The 20609-nt window shown below is 31.9% G+C and overlaps 2 protein-coding genes and 2 non-coding genes across 4 annotated transcripts; 3 read left to right on the plus strand and 1 right to left on the minus strand.

Moving 5' to 3' along the window:
• Nucleotides 1-222: 222 nt before the first annotated feature.
• On the plus strand, nucleotides 223-1259 carry LOC126654958 (basic leucine zipper 4-like). Its single transcript, XM_050348965.1, has one exon. It carries the CDS (start codon nucleotides 319-321, stop codon nucleotides 925-927), a length of 609 nt encoding a protein of 202 aa, XP_050204922.1. The 5' UTR covers nucleotides 223-318; the 3' UTR covers nucleotides 928-1259.
• Nucleotides 1260-16525: 15266 nt separating this feature from the next.
• Nucleotides 16526-19325, minus strand: LOC126654440 (uncharacterized). The gene is made up of 6 exons (XM_050348295.1): nucleotides 19203-19325; nucleotides 19058-19112; nucleotides 18846-18896; nucleotides 17758-17849; nucleotides 17602-17679; nucleotides 16526-17120 (listed from the first exon to the last, which is right to left on the minus strand). Exons 1-6 carry the CDS (start codon nucleotides 19256-19258, stop codon nucleotides 16970-16972), a joined length of 483 nt encoding a protein of 160 aa, XP_050204252.1. The 5' UTR covers nucleotides 19259-19325; the 3' UTR covers nucleotides 16526-16969.
• A 316-nt stretch (nucleotides 19326-19641) lies between these two features.
• LOC126658987 (small nucleolar RNA snoR126) lies at nucleotides 19642-19760 on the plus strand. Its single transcript, XR_007634550.1, has one exon. It is a non-coding gene; the product is annotated as a small nucleolar RNA snoR126 (small nucleolar RNA).
• Nucleotides 19761-19821: 61 nt separating this feature from the next.
• LOC126658984 (small nucleolar RNA snoR8a) lies at nucleotides 19822-19923 on the plus strand. The gene has a single exon (XR_007634547.1). It is a non-coding gene; the product is annotated as a small nucleolar RNA snoR8a (small nucleolar RNA).
• The last annotated feature ends 686 nt before the right edge of the window (nucleotides 19924-20609 follow it).

A 20609-nucleotide genomic window follows, 5' to 3' on the forward strand; every position in this document is an offset into this window, starting at 1 on the left:
TTTGGATAAATTAAATTGTTTACTAATTTAGAGGAAGTGAGTATCTTGAATGTTTTATTTATGTTATTATATTATTGGTAATTTATTAAATTTTTAACACATAAAAAGACATGTAGTGCCTACCGACTCGAAATCCAATATTTTTTCATGACGAAAATACCCTTGATGGCATTTTTCTTGCCAAAATGTGGGTCCAAATTTTGTCAATAAATATGAGCCGCCTATGCTGCAATTCTTCCCTTTTCCCCTCCTTCCTTTCCTTCTTTCTATTAAGCAAAATTCTGCTAGTTTTTTTAGTTCTTGTTATTAATTTTAGTCATGTTGTCAACTATTCCGACTACCTTTCCGGCCACCGGCTCTTTGCTCGGAGATCCATTTCCGTCTTTCGAAGCTGGCTTCACCCCGTGGGATGATTATGCTCAATTCTTTGAGTATAATCAAGACTCACAAAACTCATCACCAAAACCGGTCGGTTCGAGCACCGGTTCTGTTGAACCGAACGAACAGAACCTGTCCGATCCAACTCCTGCCGACTCTAATTCCAGCTCTGACCGTGAACCAAACCAGACTGCGGTTTCGGTTATTGATGACCGGAAAAGGAAAAGGATGATATCGAACCGGGAGTCAGCCAGACGATCAAGGATGCGAAAACAGAAGCACTTAGAAAACTTAAGGAACCAAGTGAGCCGGCTAAGAGTTGAGAACCGGGATTTAACGAACCGGTTGCGATTTGTATTGTACCATAGCCAAAGTTTACGAAGAGAGAACGATCAACTCCGGTCTGAACATAGTATGTTAAGACAAAAGCTGTCGAACATACGTCAAATTTTGTTGTTCAGGCAACTTCAACAATTCACGTCTGCATGGCCATGCAATAATATAATCACCAATGAACAACAAATCTCATCATCGCTAATCACTTCATAATTAAGCTATTAATAAATAATCATCGATCAATGTTTGAAAATGAAGTTTTGAACAAGGGAACAAAGAGCAATGTTTTTCTCTCTCTCTAGCTTCTCTCTCTAGACTCAGTGTAAATGAAAAATGGTGGGGTTCTTTTTATTAATTAGAGGGGTGGATTTTTGATGGTAAAGGGTATTTTTGGAAAGTATATATTATCAGTTTTTGGTGAAAGCAAAGTTCATATGTGGTGTATAAAGCTAGTTAGTGTTTGGCTTATTATATAAAAGCATTAAAAGTAGTTTCGGCCATTGGCTTTTTCTTCTTTTGGTTTTAGAAATGATTAAATTAAACTATAGTTATTGTTAATAAGTACTATAGTAGTTTTGATAATAAAGATTATATTCTCTCCGTTTTTTATGGTTCATCTAAATAATTGTGGGAAATTCTAATATTAAAAAAAGTATCTTGTTAACCTTCAATTATAAAGATAAAGATCAAGATCGACTCGCCTAAGGCAAAGTCTAACTAAAAAAAAGCGCAAATATTATCATAAAATAAACGTATAATTCGAAATTTTGATATCGAACGAAGTATAATATTATAAGAAAACTCGAGCCAAAGGCATCATTTGACGGCATGAACATTCTGACAAGACAGGCATAACTCGTTCTAACAAATGATAAGCACACAAAAATAAGAATCTTCCGACACAAATGAGTCATTTTTTATGCATACCACGCATTCGATATATTCTTTCTAAAAGAATAAAAAAATGTACAACTTAAATGATACCGGAATCTTATGAAATAATAATTTTAATATGTATTTTCTACATTTTGACACTCATTTTATTATGTCTTATTTCTAGTTATACCTAATTAATTGCCGGAGTGAACGTCCAAAATTTTTTGGCATTCTTCTGGCGAATTTATTCTTGTTCTTAGGCGATAATCAACCATTTAGAGACATCGCAATTTGTGATTTATGACTATTTATAAACTCTCTGAAAAGCTCATGTAATTCCCTCAAAAAAAAAAAAAGCTCATGTAATTTCGAATTTTCTTGTCCCTTTTTAAATTTTTTTATTCATTAGATCTTAGTACTATTCATTTTTTATTTAATGGGTATTTGTGGACAAAAAATTTTAAATGTGTGGTTCTTGTTAAGTGATTAAAAGACTTCACGTCAAATATAACAAAAACATTTATATTTTTTATTTTTTATTTAATTATTTAGTTTCTTTTATTCAATAAGTCATATAAATTTTTATTTATCTAGTCCTTCAAGTTTGACATGTGACTCATTTTGGCAACAAGTCGAGTTAAGTTAACATTTAAATTTATTTTCATGCGTATTTTTATGGTGAGTATAATGTACACTTCTTTTTCGAAAAAAAGATCTACAAATTCAAAATAAATTAAATACAATAACTAGACAAAAACATAAATTTTAAAAATATCAAATATTTAAAGTTCTAAATTGCAGAGACCTAAAGATGAGTTTGTCTTTTGTTAAACCATCAATTTATAGTATTTATATTTGATTACATAGAGTAACTGATCATGAAAGTAGAAATTTAGCTTGGTAAATTCCACTTTTTAATAGAGTAATTTAATAAGAAGAGAAAATTGAAAAATAATTATTAAAATTATATAAATATTATAAAAAGTTAAATTGAACCACATATTCAATCATAATATTTTTAAAACTATAAGTTATTATTAATTATTTTATATCAATATAAAATTATAATTAGTTAATGCATGTGAAGCATTCTTTCCATCGCAAATTAATATATATTTTTATTTATTTTTTATTTTAAATTATAACTAAGTAATTATTACTTAAATGCTTGATTATTATATATACTCTTATTAATAAAATTATAATATAATAAAAAAATATTCTAAAAAAATTACAACTATGTTAAACTAGAATAAGTATTGTGTTTTCTTATAAATTAATTTAATTTATTTAGATAAATTAATTATTTTATCTTTGTTTTTATCCTAAATTGTCTATCAATCTTAAACAAATGGAATAGTTTATACCACCTTCAATTCAAATAATAAATAATTATTTTTAGTACAATCCAGTTCAATTGGTTAATACTCTTCAAATGCATTTATGAAATCTCGATTTTGAGATATAGCGAGATCAAGTTAAGACTGATCTAATATAATATATTTAACACGAACAACTAATTTAAATTAGATCTATCATTCGAAAAGGTAATAAATAATTATTTATAAAAGAACAAGTAAATAAATTGTAAAAAGAAAATGAAAGGATAAGAATATGTCAAAATAGGGAAACAGAGAAAGATAAATGGTAAAGAAATATTGAAGGATATTTCCGTCAAATAGTTTATACAAATGAGATATATAATTCGGACGACTTTGTATGGTCTAAGGTTCAGTTATTTGGGTGTCAAGATTGCGGATTCAAATTCCAATTACGTTCTTTTTTTAAAATGGAGCGGCTGAGATTAAGCTGCTGGCTATTATAGTCCGGTTTACTTAGATATGTAGGATTGCAGATGATCACATCCTAAAATTTGACAATAATTTTATATTTTGGTTCAAGGAAGTGAGTTCTTGACATAAAAAAAAAGTGAGATATATCAGTTATGTTATTTTATTATCTCTAAATGGAATAGAAACAGTTGAGAATTCATTTATCAGAAAACAAAGAGTTGAGAATTCGTAATTGAAGACGTAATCAAAATCATCAATCACATAACAAAATATGGATGTCTTATTCAATCGTCACTCCTAATTATTTTTTGTTCACCTTTTCAATATAGATAGAAGTTAAAAATGAACCCTGAAGTGGACTGTTTCATAATTTAATAATGAAGACAAACTCCTTATTTTATTGTTAAATAATTTTATTAATTTAGAATTATGTCCACCCAAATAATATGTAGGTCTAATATTAATATATATTTTCCCCATAAATTAAAAAATATATTGTGTTGAATTGCGTTATTGATCAATTTATTTAAAAGCATTTGCGTATCTTTTGGAGTAAATAATATTTTGATATGCAATGGATATTCTTCGCATATAATATTCTATACTTGAATGTATGAAATGTGCCATCCATACACATTTATCTTTCCCTTCTCCAATTAAAATCCCTATATGTCGATATCTATTAGCTGGATGAATAATTTAATGGCACCGCTTAAATTGAGAGACTTTAAAATTTATGAATTTTATTAAATTGATAGATATTAAATGCATGAAATGGAAATTCAATGGAGTTATAAATTCCACTGTTTGAATTAATTATAAAATACATGAATTTATAAGGATAAATTTAGAATACTTAAATTGTAATACAATCCACCATTTATAAAAAATGATGGATTTCAACTTTTCCACGCAGGGGATAGAAAATTAACGATGGATTTTGGAGGATGAGGGATTGTAACAATCCATGAATTCTCACGCTATTTTTTCACTAAATAATGAATTTTCATGAAATTTATGAATTATGCAAAATTCATAAATTTTATTCCTCTAAAATCTCTAAATCCAAACAGTACCTAAATTCTTTTAGATTTCCAATCATCATTTTCAACTTAGAATTTTTAATATTTTAAAAGACTAATTTCTTCACATTCTATTTTAAAAGATGTTGTGCACTTCTCGATTGTTTTAATTTTTATTTAGTAATCCCTTGTGCAAAACAAATCGTAAAGACTGTCAACTAATTAAATTACTAATGTATTAATTTAAAAATTAAGATTTACTTTTAGCAACTTTAGCCTTTAGTTAGGTGTGGAACTATACTTTTGTCTACATTTATTTCAAAGAACAAAATAAAGTACAAGGATTAAAATTTGAAAGTTATAGAGTCTGTGCATTCTGTTTTATTATTTGTAAAATTTAAAATTATCAACCATTTTCCAAATCTGCTTTCAGAGAAAAACACACACACACACACACACACACACACATATATATATATATATATATATATATATATATATATATATATATATATATATATATTAAATTATTTTTTAAAACAACAATTACAAAAGTTGGTAAAAACTGTTTGAGAAAAAAACATTTTGCTCAAATTCAGAGTCAAACAATATCCTTATCGTAGTCTAAGGTTACTTATGTAAATATTTTGTCAGGCTTAATCCAAATTGATTTTCTTGTACAATTCAAACTTTACATATCATAAAATTCTATTTAATATATTCAGAAAATGTGATTACTATCAGTAAATTATTTGTAATGGTAGGTATGGATTATAACATGTGATGTGCCAGCAGAAAAGTAAAATGTAGGGCTTGAAAGTGTTTACTACTTGTCTCTTCTTTCCTTGACTAGCAAGTTATAGACAACAACAAAACTTAATTTTCGAAACATTATATCTATTACCTAATAAAGTAATTATATGAAAACGTGTAGTTAGCAGAACATTCGTCTTCATTAATTAATTATTAGAATTAGGGGGTGTGCATTCAGCATCCTGTACATTTTGATAGTAAAAAATTATGAGATTAATCGATTTTTACGAAAATAAAAAAAATAAAGTGAATTCAATTGATTAAGTGCAGTTCATTTCAGTTGTATCAAAATATAAAAATATATTTCTCTTTTTCAAATTTAAAGATAAGATATGAAATTAAAAATATTTAAATTAGTAATCAAATTTTAACAAAAAATTAACATATAATATAGTTTAGCATTTGACCATGTGATAGATATTAAATTATATTTATAGTTCAATAGATTTAAAATTAAAAATTTAAAAAAAAATAAAAAAAATCAGATGAACTTAATACAAATTTTCCTTCACGATGTCCCTCCTTCACCTGAACCCTACCCTTCACCTGAACCCTACCCATAAACCAAACACCACAAACCACCAAACTCCGACCACCACTAAGCCACCCCATCACCAGCAGCCCCGGCCTTCCATTATCTACTTTGAAAACTACCCAGACCATTGGTTTTATTCAGACCTAGAACGTGCTTTTGAAAAGTTTGGTGTTTTTGGCAAAGTCATCATCACCAGAAGGAAGAACAAGAGAAACAGGAGATTTGGATTCCTCCATATCGACCAGAAACAGGTGATTGAAGACGTGGTCTTTCGGCTGAACACAGTCTCCATTGGTTATTTCAAAATCAGAGCTTTTATCTCGAAATTTCCAAACCCTAGTTACTCCACAATACAACGTCCTATTTCAGGATTACCCCGTCAACCTGTGCGTATTCCTTCTGCTCCAATCAGCAATCAGAGAGATTCTATTAGAGACTCAAGATCTTACGCCAATGTTGTCTCTAGCGACCCTATTCATTATAATATCGAGATTCAGGAGAATTCTTCCAGCTTATTGGTATCCGTCAGACGCATAACTAACCTGTTATTGGCTAGTTCTTTCCTGGAAAGCAATGGAATTTGCTTCTCTTCATGCTCCTTCTTGGGAGGACCTTACTTGCTGCTGAATTTTGAAACTATATCAGACCTTGACAGTTTCAAAAGGAATGCTTCAATTCTCTTTCCGGATTATTTTGATAAAATATTACCTTGGGATGGTCTATTTACTGCCAAAGAAAGATATACATGGGTATCATTCACTGGTATACCAATCTCTGCATGGAATGAAGAGTTCTTCATGCTTTTGGGAAACAGATTTGGGAAAGCCATATCGATTCATAATCTGATTATTACCAAGGAAAGATTGGATGCCGGTTCAGTTTTGATTTCAACATCTTCTCCTCTCATTGACAGTACAGTGACAGTTTTCATTAATGGGAAAGAATTCTTAGTTAACGCCAGGGAATCAGACTTACCGATGATGTGTTCGATTGACACAAACTGCTCATCCTCTCCGAATAGCTCAAACACTTCAAGCTCAGACTCAGACTCAGATGGACATTCAAAATCATCCTCGCCTCTTTCAATCAAGACCACCTCGGTCTCTTTACTACCGGCAGTTACGTCCTCACTCTCTCAAGATAGTCCAGTTTTCATACTGCATAATCCAGCTGTTACTTCGATGCATGATAAACCAGTTGACAGCCCTTCTAGTTTGCCTATCCAGAACTTGACAAATGTGACTCAGAGGAGGAAAACGAAATTTATTGATAACATTGGCAACCTTGGTTCAACCCGTCAAGAATCGAATTCTGAGAATACTATATCTGATGAAAGGATCAGAGACTGTGTTCGCCTTGCTTCTGCAGCTAAGGAAAAATCTGTTAACATCGACGAGGAGGCAAGGAAAACTTGGGAGATAGGACTCCAATTGGGATTATTTGGAGAAGAGAATGAAGAGCAGATCATTTCTCTTCTTTCACAAGGCATTCAGAATATCTCTTAAAAGAGAATTCTTCTACAGGTTATCTCTTTCTAATGAATTGTCCATTTAATCTTATTTCCTGAAATTGTAGAGGTGGTTTGACGTACTCTAGAAAGCAGCGGTTTATTCGTTCTTTGGTTTCGAATAATAATATTTGTTTATTGGGTCTTGTGGAAACTAAAAAAGCTTCATTTGATGATTTTAGTATTCGGCGGCTTTGGCCTAGCTTGGATTTCGACTTTTGTTTCTCTCCTTCACAAGGTGCTTCGGGCGGTCTCTTATGTATCTGGAACAAGAATTTGGTTATGCCGACTAGAATTTTAAAAGCAGACAGATGGATTTGCTTGGACTTTGTTTGGTTTTCTCTTGAGATGCGAGTTTTTATAGTTTATGCTAGTAATTGTTCTAGGCAACGGCTTTTGCTCTGGAATGAGCTTGCCTCTCATATTACTATTGACAGGATGTGCATTGTGACAGGAGATTTTAACGAGATTCTAGACCCTACAGAAAGGAGTAATTGCACGGGTTTTTCTAGTTCAATGCGTGAATTTTCTGACTTTATCTCTGGTTCCAATCTTATTGAAACTAACCTTCATGGCCGTTTCTTTACTTGGAGCAATAGAATATCCAGATCAAAGATTGATAGGTGTTTTATCTCGCCTAATATTTTGACTTCTTGGCATAAACATGTTCTAAAAGCGCTGCCAAGGACTTATTCTGATCATATTCCGTTGTTAGTTTGCTCGGAAGTTGCATTAGACTGGGGTCCAAAACCTTTCAAGTCTATTAATGCTTGGTGGGATCATCCGGATTTTTATTCTTTTGTGGAGCATTCTTGGCTTGATATTTCAGAGAGGGCCGTTTCTTCTAATTTGGTTTTCAAATTAAAGGAGTTGCGTAAAGCCATTAGAAACTGGAATAAAACGGTCTTTGGAGATTTGAATGTTAAGTCTTCGTCAATCCAGCAGAGTATCTCAGATTTAGAATGTGCAGCCGACACTCATTCTCTATCTGACCAGGAAACGGCTCGCCTATCCTCTCTACATACCGAGTTCAACTTGGTTACTTCTCAGTTGGAATCTTTATGGCTTCAGAAGTCGAGACTAAGCTGGAATTTATTCGGAGATAGAAACTCTAAGTATTTTCATTCGGTTGCTTCAAATCGTTCGAGGAGTAATCTTTTATCTCAATTGACTGTTGACAGCATTTGTTACAAAAACCCGACAGACATCAAGAAGAATGTCCACGTGTTCTATAAGAAATTATTTTAGAAAAAAGGGTCTCCGCCTTATTCTCTTCATCGCCTTCCAATTAAATATCTCTCTGCTTCTCAAGCTTCTACTCTTTCAGCCAACTTCTCTGAAGAAGAAGTCTTTTGTGCTCTCTCTAGTTGTGATAGCAAAAAGGCTCCGGGTCCTGATGGGTTCAATTTCTTTTTCTATAAGAAAGCTTGGAAAATCATTAAAGCGGACATTATGAAGTTATTTTCTGAGCTTTACAGTAATGGTGATTTTCCAGTTGGCCTTAATACTGCTTTTTTGATCCTATTGCCGAAAATTAAAGGAGCAACTGACATCTCAGATTTTCGTCCTATTAGTTTGATTAATGGCATTCTCAAGTGGGTTTCCAAGGTTTTGGCTATCAGGCTTGCTCCAATTCTCCCTTCTATTATTTCTGATAACCAATTTGGTTTTATCAGAGGAAGAAATATCCATGACTGTCACATGATCGCTTCGGAGCTTATAAATCTTATTCACAATCGGCGTGAACAGGTTTTCATGATCAAGCTTGACTTCAAAAAAGCTTTTGATTCTATTTCTTGGGAATTCATTCTGAAAATGATGGGTCAGATGAAATTTGATAATTGTTGGTTGAATTGGATTTCCTCCTTTTTTAATTCATCTCAGCTGTCAGTCTTGGTTAATGGTTGCCCTTCAGAGAACTTTTTCATGGGAAAAGGGGTTAGACAAGGAGATCCACTTTCTCCTATGATGTTTGTTATTGCAGTTGAAGCTTTGAGATCTCTTTTTGTCAAGGCGAATACAAAAGGTCTTTTGAATGGAATTTCAGTGGAAGGTTATAGCACTCCGATCTCTATTTTGCAATTTGCTGATGATACTCTTCTCTTTGTTCCTAATGATCTGGAACAAATTAGAAATATTTTAAGAATTCTAAGGTGTTTTGAGCTAGTATCGGGTCTTCAGATTAATTTCCAAAAATCTTCTTTAATTGGGATTAATGTTGACAAAGTTTCTTTAGACAGTGCGGCTGCTATCCTGAAATGCAAAATTGAGAATTTGCCTATTACATACTTAGGGCTGCCATTATCGTTCAAAAAAACCAATGCGAAATTATGGGAACCGGTGATTCATAATTTCTCTTCTCAATTATCTACTTGGCGAGGTAATCTCTTATCTCCGGCAGGAAGGCTTATTTTGATAAAATCTGTTTTGAGTAGTTTGCCCATTTACTACATGTGCTCTCTTAATATCCCTAAGTCGGTTGTTTTATGCCTGGAAAAATATATGAGACGTTTCTTGTGGGGAGGAACTTCGAATGGTCATTATTTTAGTAAGGTGTCTTGGCCGGTTGTTTGCTTACCTTTAGCGGAGGGTGGATTAAATATTACTCCTTTGAGATTAAAGAATTCTTGTCTGCTTTTAAAGTGGATCTGGAAATTGCTTAATGAGGAGAGCAACACTTTATGGTATGCAGTCACAACTTCTAGTTTAAATATTGATTCTTGGTTTGATATTCTTACTGTCAACAAGTCACGTTTATCACACCTTTGGCGTGGAATATTATCTGCTTGCATGGAAAATAAGACATTATGGAACATCTTTGTTTCACATGTTTCTTCAGTTATAGGAGATGGTAAACGTAATCGATTTTGGTTTGAGAGATGGGCAGGACAGAATACGCTTCAGCAGGATTACGATAATTTATTTCGAATCTGCAGATCACCAAATATGTTAGTGTATGACGCTTTTGATTGGCAGAATCAAGCTTTTATTTTCAGCAATTGGGCTCGTCGTCCTCGGGTGGGAGAAGCTGCAGACTTAGCCCGTTTGCAGCAGCAAATCTCGGCTGTTTCTCTTGTTCATGGTCAATTAGACCGGTTTTGTTGGATGAAGTCTCAACAATACACCTCTTCTTCTATGTTCAAACTGTTGCGTGAAAATGGAGAAGCTACTGTTCTAATGGGTTCAAACGTGGAATTACATTTCATTCGCTTGATTTGGAGAATCAAACTTCCCCCTAAAATCCAATTCTTTTTCTGGCTTTTGGCTCATGACAGAATTTCTTGTTACTCGGTCTTAGCTCGTAGGGGAATCATTCTTCGTGAAAATAGTGGTTGTTTATTATGCCTTCAAGAAGAGACGGCTGCTCATATCTTCATGCATTGCAATTTTTCTTGGAGAATTTGGTCTCATTTGATGAATTTGTGTAATCAGATTTGGGTTGTTCCTAGTACAGTTGATTATTTCTACTATTTTTGGTCTAACCTTTCGAAGAAACGGTATAGAATTCTTTGGAACTTGATTTGGTTTTTCACATTTTGGAATATTTGGAAAGCGAGAAATAGGCGAGTCTTCAAGTTCAAGACGTCTAAGATTGATAATCTTGTTTACATGAGCGTTACTCAGGCAGTCTTATTTTATAAGTCCTTCCATCCGACTTTTACTTATTCTTGCTTAGACGTTTTTAGAAGTTTGGATTTGTTCTTTATCCATTCTTGATTGTATTAGTTCCTTTGCCTTCCTCTATTTGTGGTTGTGCTAATACAAATATCTTTTATCAAAAAAAAAAATCAGATGAATTAACTATTTTTTCTGTTTTGTTATATGGTTAGAGTCGAGATTTTGTAGTCGATTTTAAACGATAAACCAATATCTTATGGGGCCAGGTCCAACAAAACTTGGACCTCTACTTGTCTGTTTGCCAGTCACGTGTAAAGCTTCTTTTTTCATTTGCCCCGCTTCAACTAATCAATCCTCCTTTTCTTTTTTCCTCAATAATTTTTTGTGGCTAATATATAATTTGGACCTTTATATTTGTATTCATTTTATTTAATTTAAACTAAAAAAAATTATTTGTTTTGAAATTTTATATTATATAAAACATGAAACAATGAACACCCTTTATGGAAAATTATGTTTCTGGTATAGATCAGGCTTGTCAGACTATTGATTTTTTTATATAAATCCAAGCTCAGCTCGAGTCCGGTCCGGCTTTCATATTTTCTAGAGGAAATTAGACTTAGCACTTAATTATCAAAAATAATTCCAAAAATACTTGAGCATCTTTTTTTTTCTGTCAACACTTGATTCCACCTTTTTATTTCATCTAGCACTTGATTCCACCTTTTTATTTCATCCAGCACTTGATTTCACCTTTTTATTTCATCCAACACTTAACCCAACCTTTTTATTTCGTCCAACATTTAACTTTATTTTTTTATTCATCCAACATTTAACTCCATTTTTTTAAGATTTAGAATTTAGATTTTAGGATTTTAGGGGTTTAGGGTTTATGATTTTAGGGTTAGGGTTTAGCATGATTTAGGGTTTAGGGTTTAAGATTTAGGATATAGGGTTTAGCATGATTTAGGATTTAGGGTTTAGCATTATTTAGGGTTTAGGGTTTAAGATTTAAAATTTAGGGTTTAGGATTTAGCATGTTTTAGGGTTTAGATTTTAGGGTTTAGGGGCTTTAGCATGATTTAGGGGCTTTAGCATGATTTAGGGTTTAAGGTTTAGTATAATTTAGGGTTTACGGTTTAGAGAAATAAGATTTTAAGTGTTAGATTTAATGTTTTTATTAAATCAAGTGCTAGGTGCAATTTATTTTCTTTTGTAAATATTGTCCGCAAATAAAAACGAACATAAATATTTTTGAGATTATTTTAACAAAATCAAGTATTTTTCAACTTTTCCCTATTTTCTATTCAATTTCGGCCCTTGCATTTTATACATGCGTGCTCGAGTCAAACTTTTAAATTTACATAAGAAATTATATAAAAATTAAAGCCTGAGTCTGTGTTTTTTTTTGGCTCGACTTCAGACTTAGGCCGGATATAGAACAAAAACTCATTGCCCAACCCTAGCTTAAGGTGATGGGACAGAGCGGACCGAGCTATTTACCATGCCCACAAATAGATATACTGACATGGACAACACGTGACATACATTTAACATAAATAGTGAGTACAATATGTACTTTTTTTAAAATGTTAATTTCAAAAAAAAAACATGTCCAAATTAAAAAAAAATATAATGTGTATAACATATGGCGTCTACATCATAAGAATAGCGATAATTATAATACCCCGTGTTTTTTCGGCATTTTTCTGATAAACTTTCCGATGCACCTTAGGTTGATTCTTATGGTTTGGTTTCTCAGAATTATGATTTGGGTGTTCATTATCTCTTATATGATGTTTTTAAATGTATTGAATGTCGTTCGGGCTTTTGGAGCGATCCCGAGTTTAAATTCAAAAATCGCATTTTTTATCCTAGGCAGTAGGATATCTTGGGCGCGACAAGGGAAGGATCTCGGGCGCGATACTCGTGTAGCGGGCGCGATGCGTGCATTGTGCAGTTTGCTACTTTTCTATAAATAGCTCTTTATTTCGACCTAAACTATTTTCCTTCATTTTAAAAACCCTAATTCGGCCGGAACACTTTGCTAACTCATTCTTACACCTATCCTCGTCACTTTTGATCCTTTGTTAGTGTTTTGGTCTTTGTTTTTGTAGTTTAATTGTTGGTTATTCATTTCTATCGTTTTAGATTCAACCTTGTAATTTATGGTTGTAGGCTGATTTTGATAGATTAATTTCTGGATTTTGGATTGCTTTGGCTTATCAAAAGATATATAGTCCTATTTCTTTATATTTTGCGTAGAGATTGTTAGGTTGCTGTTTTAGATCTATACATTTGGTGTTTTTGGATCTATACATTTGCGTAGAGAATTATTTAAATATAAAAAATTTAAAGACGGCATTTTATCGTTAGAATTCATTAAGGACATCTCATGTACATAGCTCATACCAAAAAAAAACGCTAGGAACAACCGGAAACAATCCCTGTGATTCACGGCTGCGGAGAGGCCGGCCACTTACCGGCCTCTGGTTCCACCCCTCCTTAGCAAGCTAATAAACTACCTAATTTCCATATATAATTAAATCTTCAGGAAAAGTACAAGTATAATTAACATCTAATCGACAATATTAACATAAAGAAAATGTTATTGATTTGATTCTCTAAATTAAATTAGCTTAATGGCAAAAAAAATCCAAACTTTTACGATTGATTGCAATTTAAACCAAACTTTTTAATTTTTACAATAACAGCCAAATTGCATTCCTTTATTGCAATAATAATCAAATTGCACTTTTTATATGATTTTTTTATTGAGTTTTTTGCCATTTCTTGTGAGTTTTAATATATTATTATACATGAAAAAATAATAATAGCCTAATATCTTAATTGAAAAAACAACAAGTTTGACCACCAATTTGGCTATTATTAAACAAAAAAATACAATTTGGTTATTATTGCAAAAATTAAAAAGTTTGGTTTAAATTGCAACAAGTTATAAAGGTCTGGGTTTTTTTATCATTAGACCAATTAAATTACTATTACAACAATTAATAGCTAAATCATTCTATTTGACAAGAGAAATACTAATCCTAAGCAAAACATGTACGTGGAACATTAGATTATACGTGCATTTTCCATCTTCCCTTCACCTTATTTCTAGGAATTGTAGGCAGATTTGGTAACTTAACCAAATTATCATCCTTAACATCACATGAATTCCTGCATGAAAATATAAGCATCTTACTCTTCTTTATTTTATCCCCAATAACACTAGTCTTATTGTAATTTTCACTATGATTTCTCTCATTCTTAGTGCACTCTTTATACGCTGCAAGAAAAGGGTCGTCTTGCCAAAACCCTAAACCTTTCGTTGAAATGCTTCTTCGCGGCGGCTGTAAATTTTGGCACGGAGGAAGAGGAATAATACTTCTCGTGTCTTGATCTGAAAAACTGTTGCGAAATGGAGGTGGAGATAGTAGTGGTGGTGGTGATGATTTCGGGGACGTTAGGTTAAGGGCATGTAGCCCTTTAGGAAGAGAGAAATCATGGGGAATGGCCTTAGAAATTCCGGGTGAGTCTTCCCAAGAGAAGGGTATATTCCCTTGTGAATAAACTTTTCTATGACTCATTCTCTTTGTGTTAATAGTAGGGTTTATAAGGTCTTATATATATTGAGAGGCGATTTTCATGCACTCTACACCCTCTAACCGCAAATAAATAAATTAACCACAAGAGCAAGCGAAGGAAACGTGAAGATGAAGCTGGTTTTTAGAATTTAAATTACCAATTCAAAGAATTATATGATGAATTTGGAGAAATTAATTGCTAGGTAGATGTTAAGATTCTTGAATGTTTGGTGGCTGTAATTTATACATGGCAATTTTGCAATGGGATTATAAGCAACTACCAAGTTTATGAATAAGTACAACGGATGTGATGAGATTAATTAATCAAGTTAATATGGCATTTAAAAGTCTTGAACAATTTTTTGGGAAAATCATTATAAGTTATGTGTGTGCCTGGTAATAAAGTAAATGCACTTTCCATCTTATGAGTGTAATTAAAAATAGATTAGCTTTTTATAAATAAAAAGGTAGGTAGGTAGGTAAGATTTAAATAAAATGTCATGTAGACCAACACCTAATTTGCTTGCTCTTGTGATACAAAAAAATACGAATCATACTGATAAAAGTGAGAAAAAATACATAGCAAAAGGACTGTAAAAAATCTCGTCGAAATATCTATAATTGTTCCGATAGGAAACCAAAGACGAGTTCAATAGCGTGGCACTAATCTGGCAGTAGTATAAACTCGTAGAGTTTGGTTCAGAAATTGACGGTAAGAATTATTTTTTTATTAGGTTCATTTAAATATCAGAGATTTTCTAGTTACAAATGAAACAAGACATTGATGGAATAAGTAAAATTTCAAGAGTTTTGGGTGAAAATTACCCCGAACCAACGTAAGCAAGGAAATTATATACTACAGCTGCATGATCATAATTTGTGTAACTTGTGCAAGCATAATTGAGAAGTAGAAGTACGAATGCAACCACTTAACCATAAAAAAAATGTGTCGTTGGGTTGAAAGTAATTTGGTGGAGTCAAATGTAAGGCAAAGTAATTGATTGGACCAGAACACAAAAAAATAAGACATTTTATGACCTATTGTTTTAATTTTATTTATGAAATGTAGGCAAAATAAATCTATGATTTTCAGTTCTTGATGAAGTTGATATCTAATGGTGGTAGCTGAAGGGGACTTAACTTATTATTTTTCAACATGTAAATCATGTTTGATGGACAATCATTTTTTGCTTCTCAATGAAATTGATAGAGTAGGTGAATCCTTCAGTTTCAGAATAAGAAAGAAATCAGGTGAAATGCTTCAGTTTTTAGTAGGAATAGACATAATATACTTGGGCGGGATTAAAAGATATAAAAAATGTTTGGTGACTGAAGAAGAATATATACAAAATGATATCGAGAAAACCGGCGATATTACATAATTGTTGATTGACGAAATAATACATAAAGACAACTAGATATAGAAATGCCATCGAAAAGAATTAAGAGACTATAGACGACTCAGACCGCTTAGCTATACTAAATCAGATTTGAAGCTGAATTTGCACTAATTTTGACTTTTATATTTTAAGTTTTAACTCATTTTATGTGTATATTTAACTAACTCGAACAGAACTCGTATAAATCTAATTTTTGTGCTAAAAGATAGTTTCGAACACGATGTTGCCATATTTGAACTTATACATAGAAGAATTGGGTGTCTACATAAATCCTAAGAATATAAAAAATATTTTTAAAAATGCTACCCGCCTTCTCTTTTTTTAAAAAAAAATAACCTTAGAAAAATTATAAAAAAAATAAAAATAAAAATTATTAAATAATATTTTATGTTTATTGCATGTATAATAAAAATCAATATAAAATTACAAGTTTGTCATTTAATATAGCATTGTGCATTGGAGTAAAAAATTAAAACTCATGCTATATTTAGCATTTTGCTATATTTTGTGCTAAAAATAGCACAATTTATAGCATATGCAATGGAGATGCTCTTATATCCCATTATACAATTATACATCAATCTAACATACTATAAATTTATTCATTGTTTTTCCTCTGCTTTTTTAAGTTGTCTCCTAAGAGCTATAACAAATCAGTAGACAAGTAACAAGCAACACAATAATTATTTTCTTACAAGCAATCTCTTTCAAAATTTATGTTTCATTCTGAGTCAAAACTAGTATAAGTGCTTGCTGCCAAAATCCCTGTTAGCAGATTTAAGTTTTTTTCCTAAGCTGGTAAAGCGACTTAATTAGACAAAAATATAAATAAAGCAATGCTCAAAATAAATCTAAAACAATCAGGAAGACATTCACCTTCGAGAAAATGCACCTGACATGTAAGAGGGAAGGCATGTCTTGATCCGTGAATGAATCATAATGTTCTCGCAGAAGGGCGGAAATCATTAGTTATTTATGAGATTGCTACACCAGGAAATTCCACACACACTGGTATAGACAAGTTTGACCGGTGTAGATGTATAAGCTGATAACTTTGAAGAAACTCAATCCTGCAAAAAGGAGCTTCGAATGACTTGTACTTCAAATCTCAGGCTCAGAAGGCTTTTCTTCTTTAGGAGGTGCAAACTGTTTGCTAAGCCGAGATCGTGTCCATGGATCCAAAGGATCTCTCTGTGGAGGTTGAGATGCTGGTGGTTTTGACTTCCTAAGCTCATTTTCTCTATCAATAAACCTGTTTAAATGTGTAGATACTTCAATCCAATAGAAAGCAAACCCCAAAATAGATGAATACTGAGTACAAAGTGGACTTGCATATGGATTAGCAAATGCATCAGATTTTTCATTTGAAGCGTACAAATTGATACTTATAAACAGACTGAGCACATATGGGAATTGACATATGTAGACTGTATATATACATAATGTTTTATCCAATCAGAAAGTCAAATTTTTGATGCAACAATACCCTCACTGAAATGGAAGACTTTCTTATTAATATCAGTTTATGCCATATTAGTCAATAGTCAATGAAAAATTCCAAAGTTCAAGAAGCCCAAGTAGAATCAAAGAATTGGAGTTGAAACTATCATTTGATTGGGTCAATTCACAGAATTTCACACTGTGCTGAGCGCGGTAAATGAGAAAAGATGATTACAATGAATGGCAGCAGCATCACACAGTCAGACAAACAATGGAGCAAAAATATATCTTACTCAATGTATGCCATTGGTGCCGCATCACCAACTCTTATACGTGTCCGAAGCAGTCTTGTGTAGCCACCTGCTCTATCTCTGTAAGACAAAACAAACCCAAGTTAATTTTTTTATGCGGATGAGAATAAAAAAGGGAAATCATAGGTCAAGATTTACTTGTAACGGTAAGCTAGTTCTGTAAAAAGCTTGTGAATTACATCATCCCCTCTAACAAAAGCCCCAGCGCGCCTTGCAGCACAAAGTGTTCCCTGCGATTTGTTTCCACAAAAAGAATAAACTGAAGATGTTGATAAGAAATAATTTGCGGTTATCCATAGCTTAGAAAAGACAAAGATCCAATTATAGTAGTGCCATTAAAGCAGGGCACATACACAGAAAAGTTCGAGACACTCCTAATTTCTACATTACTGCAGGAATACTTAAAAGCAGTCGGTAACAGACAAGCCATAAAGTCGACTCCCTTTTGTTTGCAGCTGATAGAAGAGAAGTTCAAAAATAACTGCAGGACCAATTTTGTTTGATTTTCCTTGTTCTGGTCTATCAACAAAAAAGAGTACTACTACTAGCAAAATAATACATAAAACGTGTACAGCCTACTAAGACTAGACAGCAAAACAAATCAAATCTGCATCCGAGCAAGAAAATAAGAAATTGCCGATTCTAGCAATAAATAACAGTTGCAAAATTTGCTCGAATCTTATCAGAGAATTTAGGAAGAATACCAGCAAAAAATTTACAATGAACATCCTCAAATTATCCAACTATGAAATGAAAACTATGATCAACCCCAAGTAAATCTTGACGTATGGTTTCCCTTTTTTTGTTCAATGAATAAAAAGAAGATTAACTATTTTGGCTAGATCATTAAGGTAATTTATTTCCTTCTTTTCATCGTTAATATGTCTATTTCCTAACGAATTCCAATTTTCATAGGTTCAATCGAAGCTTCATTGTTGTATTTTTCTGCTTGACTTAGGTTACATCTATATGTCAGCTCAATCGAACTCATGATGGATGGCAAATGAGTCTAAATAACGGTAGTTCTCTAAGCAGAAAAAGGGTTAAAAAGCTTCTATAAGTTTCACTAAGCTCTTGCTTCTACCGATTCTTTGTTTTGTTAGGTTGATTGTGCTGTTATTATTTAACCAGTGTCAACGTAGCTTCGTTTACTTGTCAATAATTATTTCTTAATCTTATAGAAGGTAAAAGAAACTGAATTATATAACTAATTCCTGAGGAATTACCTCTTTCCCAAGCTGTACCATATTATCGGCAAGTCGCCGAATTTCTTTTGCCTGCAAAAAAAAAACAATTTTAAAAAATAAAACAAGCAAATGCAAGTAACAACTGAACTCACGATTGTTCTGTTTACATAAATAAAACGATTAATGAAAGAATAATTAGATTCTTGTTCACTTAAAATGAAGCAGTCATAATAAACCCTAGAAGAAAGTACCTTGGCAACAGTGGTTTCAATACGTTCGTGCTTCACTAACTGGGAAACCATTGTTCTGCAATCATATCATATATATATATACATAATTATAATCAACAAATACATACATAAATGAAGCTAGAGAGTAATTAAAACAAGAACCCACCTGAGCATGGACATCCGGTGACCGGTTGGCCGGTTTAGCTTCCTGAATTTTGTCATTTTTTTACACACAAATTACAAACCGCAAACAGAACCGTAACAATGAAATCAGAAATACCCTTTTAATTAGGTCAAACACTGAATGAACACTCAAATTGATCAACAAAATGATTCCATGGGCTTTTCATTTATCTAAAAGCCCAAAATGGATTAATAGGCTTTTCTGGCCCAAGACAAAACCGTAATTACAGAAAAATATCATGTCCAGAAGGAGAAGTATGCAAAAATATCTCCACTATAAAATTCTCTGTTAAATTAGGGTTCCAGATTCATTTAATCTCAGTTTTTTTTTTCGTTTCACGTCTTATTAATCCTTTTTTGTAGTCTCTGTTTTTAATCTAACTATGTGAATTTGTTTTTAGTTTATTCAAAGTTAGATTAGAGGGCTGTGATGACTGAAAACATTTCTCGATACTGAATATATAATTTTGCTTTTGTATAAGGACCTTTCGAAAAGCAATTTGCTCTGTTTGAAGACTGTATTTGTGCGTGTCTGAGCCTTTTGTTTTTTAGATTTTTTTATAGTTTTTGAAATTTAAAAAAGGATTGAAGAAGAAATTTTTTGGGTTGCAGTGATTATAAAAATGAAATTTCTCGTACTGAAATGCTCTCTTTTGGGCATGGATCTGATAGACTCATTCTACACCCATAGAATCTGAGCAACCCCCAATTTTCTTCTGCTTTTTTTTTTGTTTTTTTTTTCAAAAAATTATAGAGATAATTATATTTTATGTGTGGAATTTTATGAGCTAATGCTCAGTACAGTTCCTGACTTGTAAACTTTAATACACACTTTCATCCATTTTTATGAGTTAAGTATGATATTTTTTATTTTTCAAATAATTATAAATAATTTTACATCAGCTGAACTTATTCATATTGAGAAGTTTGTCTGTTTTTTTTTTGTTAAATCTTTGTATTAATTCATTTTAAAAAATAGATAATTGTTTTAAAATTTGATGGTAGTTGTTAAACGATATTAATTTTAAAAAATAAAAATTTAGAGTTTTGGATACAACTGCAAAGATAATAGGAATTTTTATAAAAAGAATTATTTTCAGCTAAAATGTTTGTAAATATACGCTACAATTCTTATATTTTTGCAAAAATATGCCTGTATTAGTAGATCATTCGTATACAATAGTCCACTTTTTTGTAAATCACAATATAAAGTATTTATTTTTCATATTAATTTTATTTAAAGTGTATCGTTTATTGTTATTAGCTTATACTCGTAACATTTAATAAGGTATGATAGGAAGAATAAAGATAAATTTTTGAAAAGTTATACTCTCTCCGTCTTAAAATAATAGTCCATTTTTTTCCACATAATTTAAAAAATATAATTAAT

The sequence above is a fragment of the Mercurialis annua genome, linkage group LG7 (genome assembly GCF_937616625.2).
Source record: "Mercurialis annua linkage group LG7, ddMerAnnu1.2, whole genome shotgun sequence".
NCBI classification, from domain to species: Eukaryota; Viridiplantae; Streptophyta; class Magnoliopsida; order Malpighiales; family Euphorbiaceae; genus Mercurialis; species Mercurialis annua.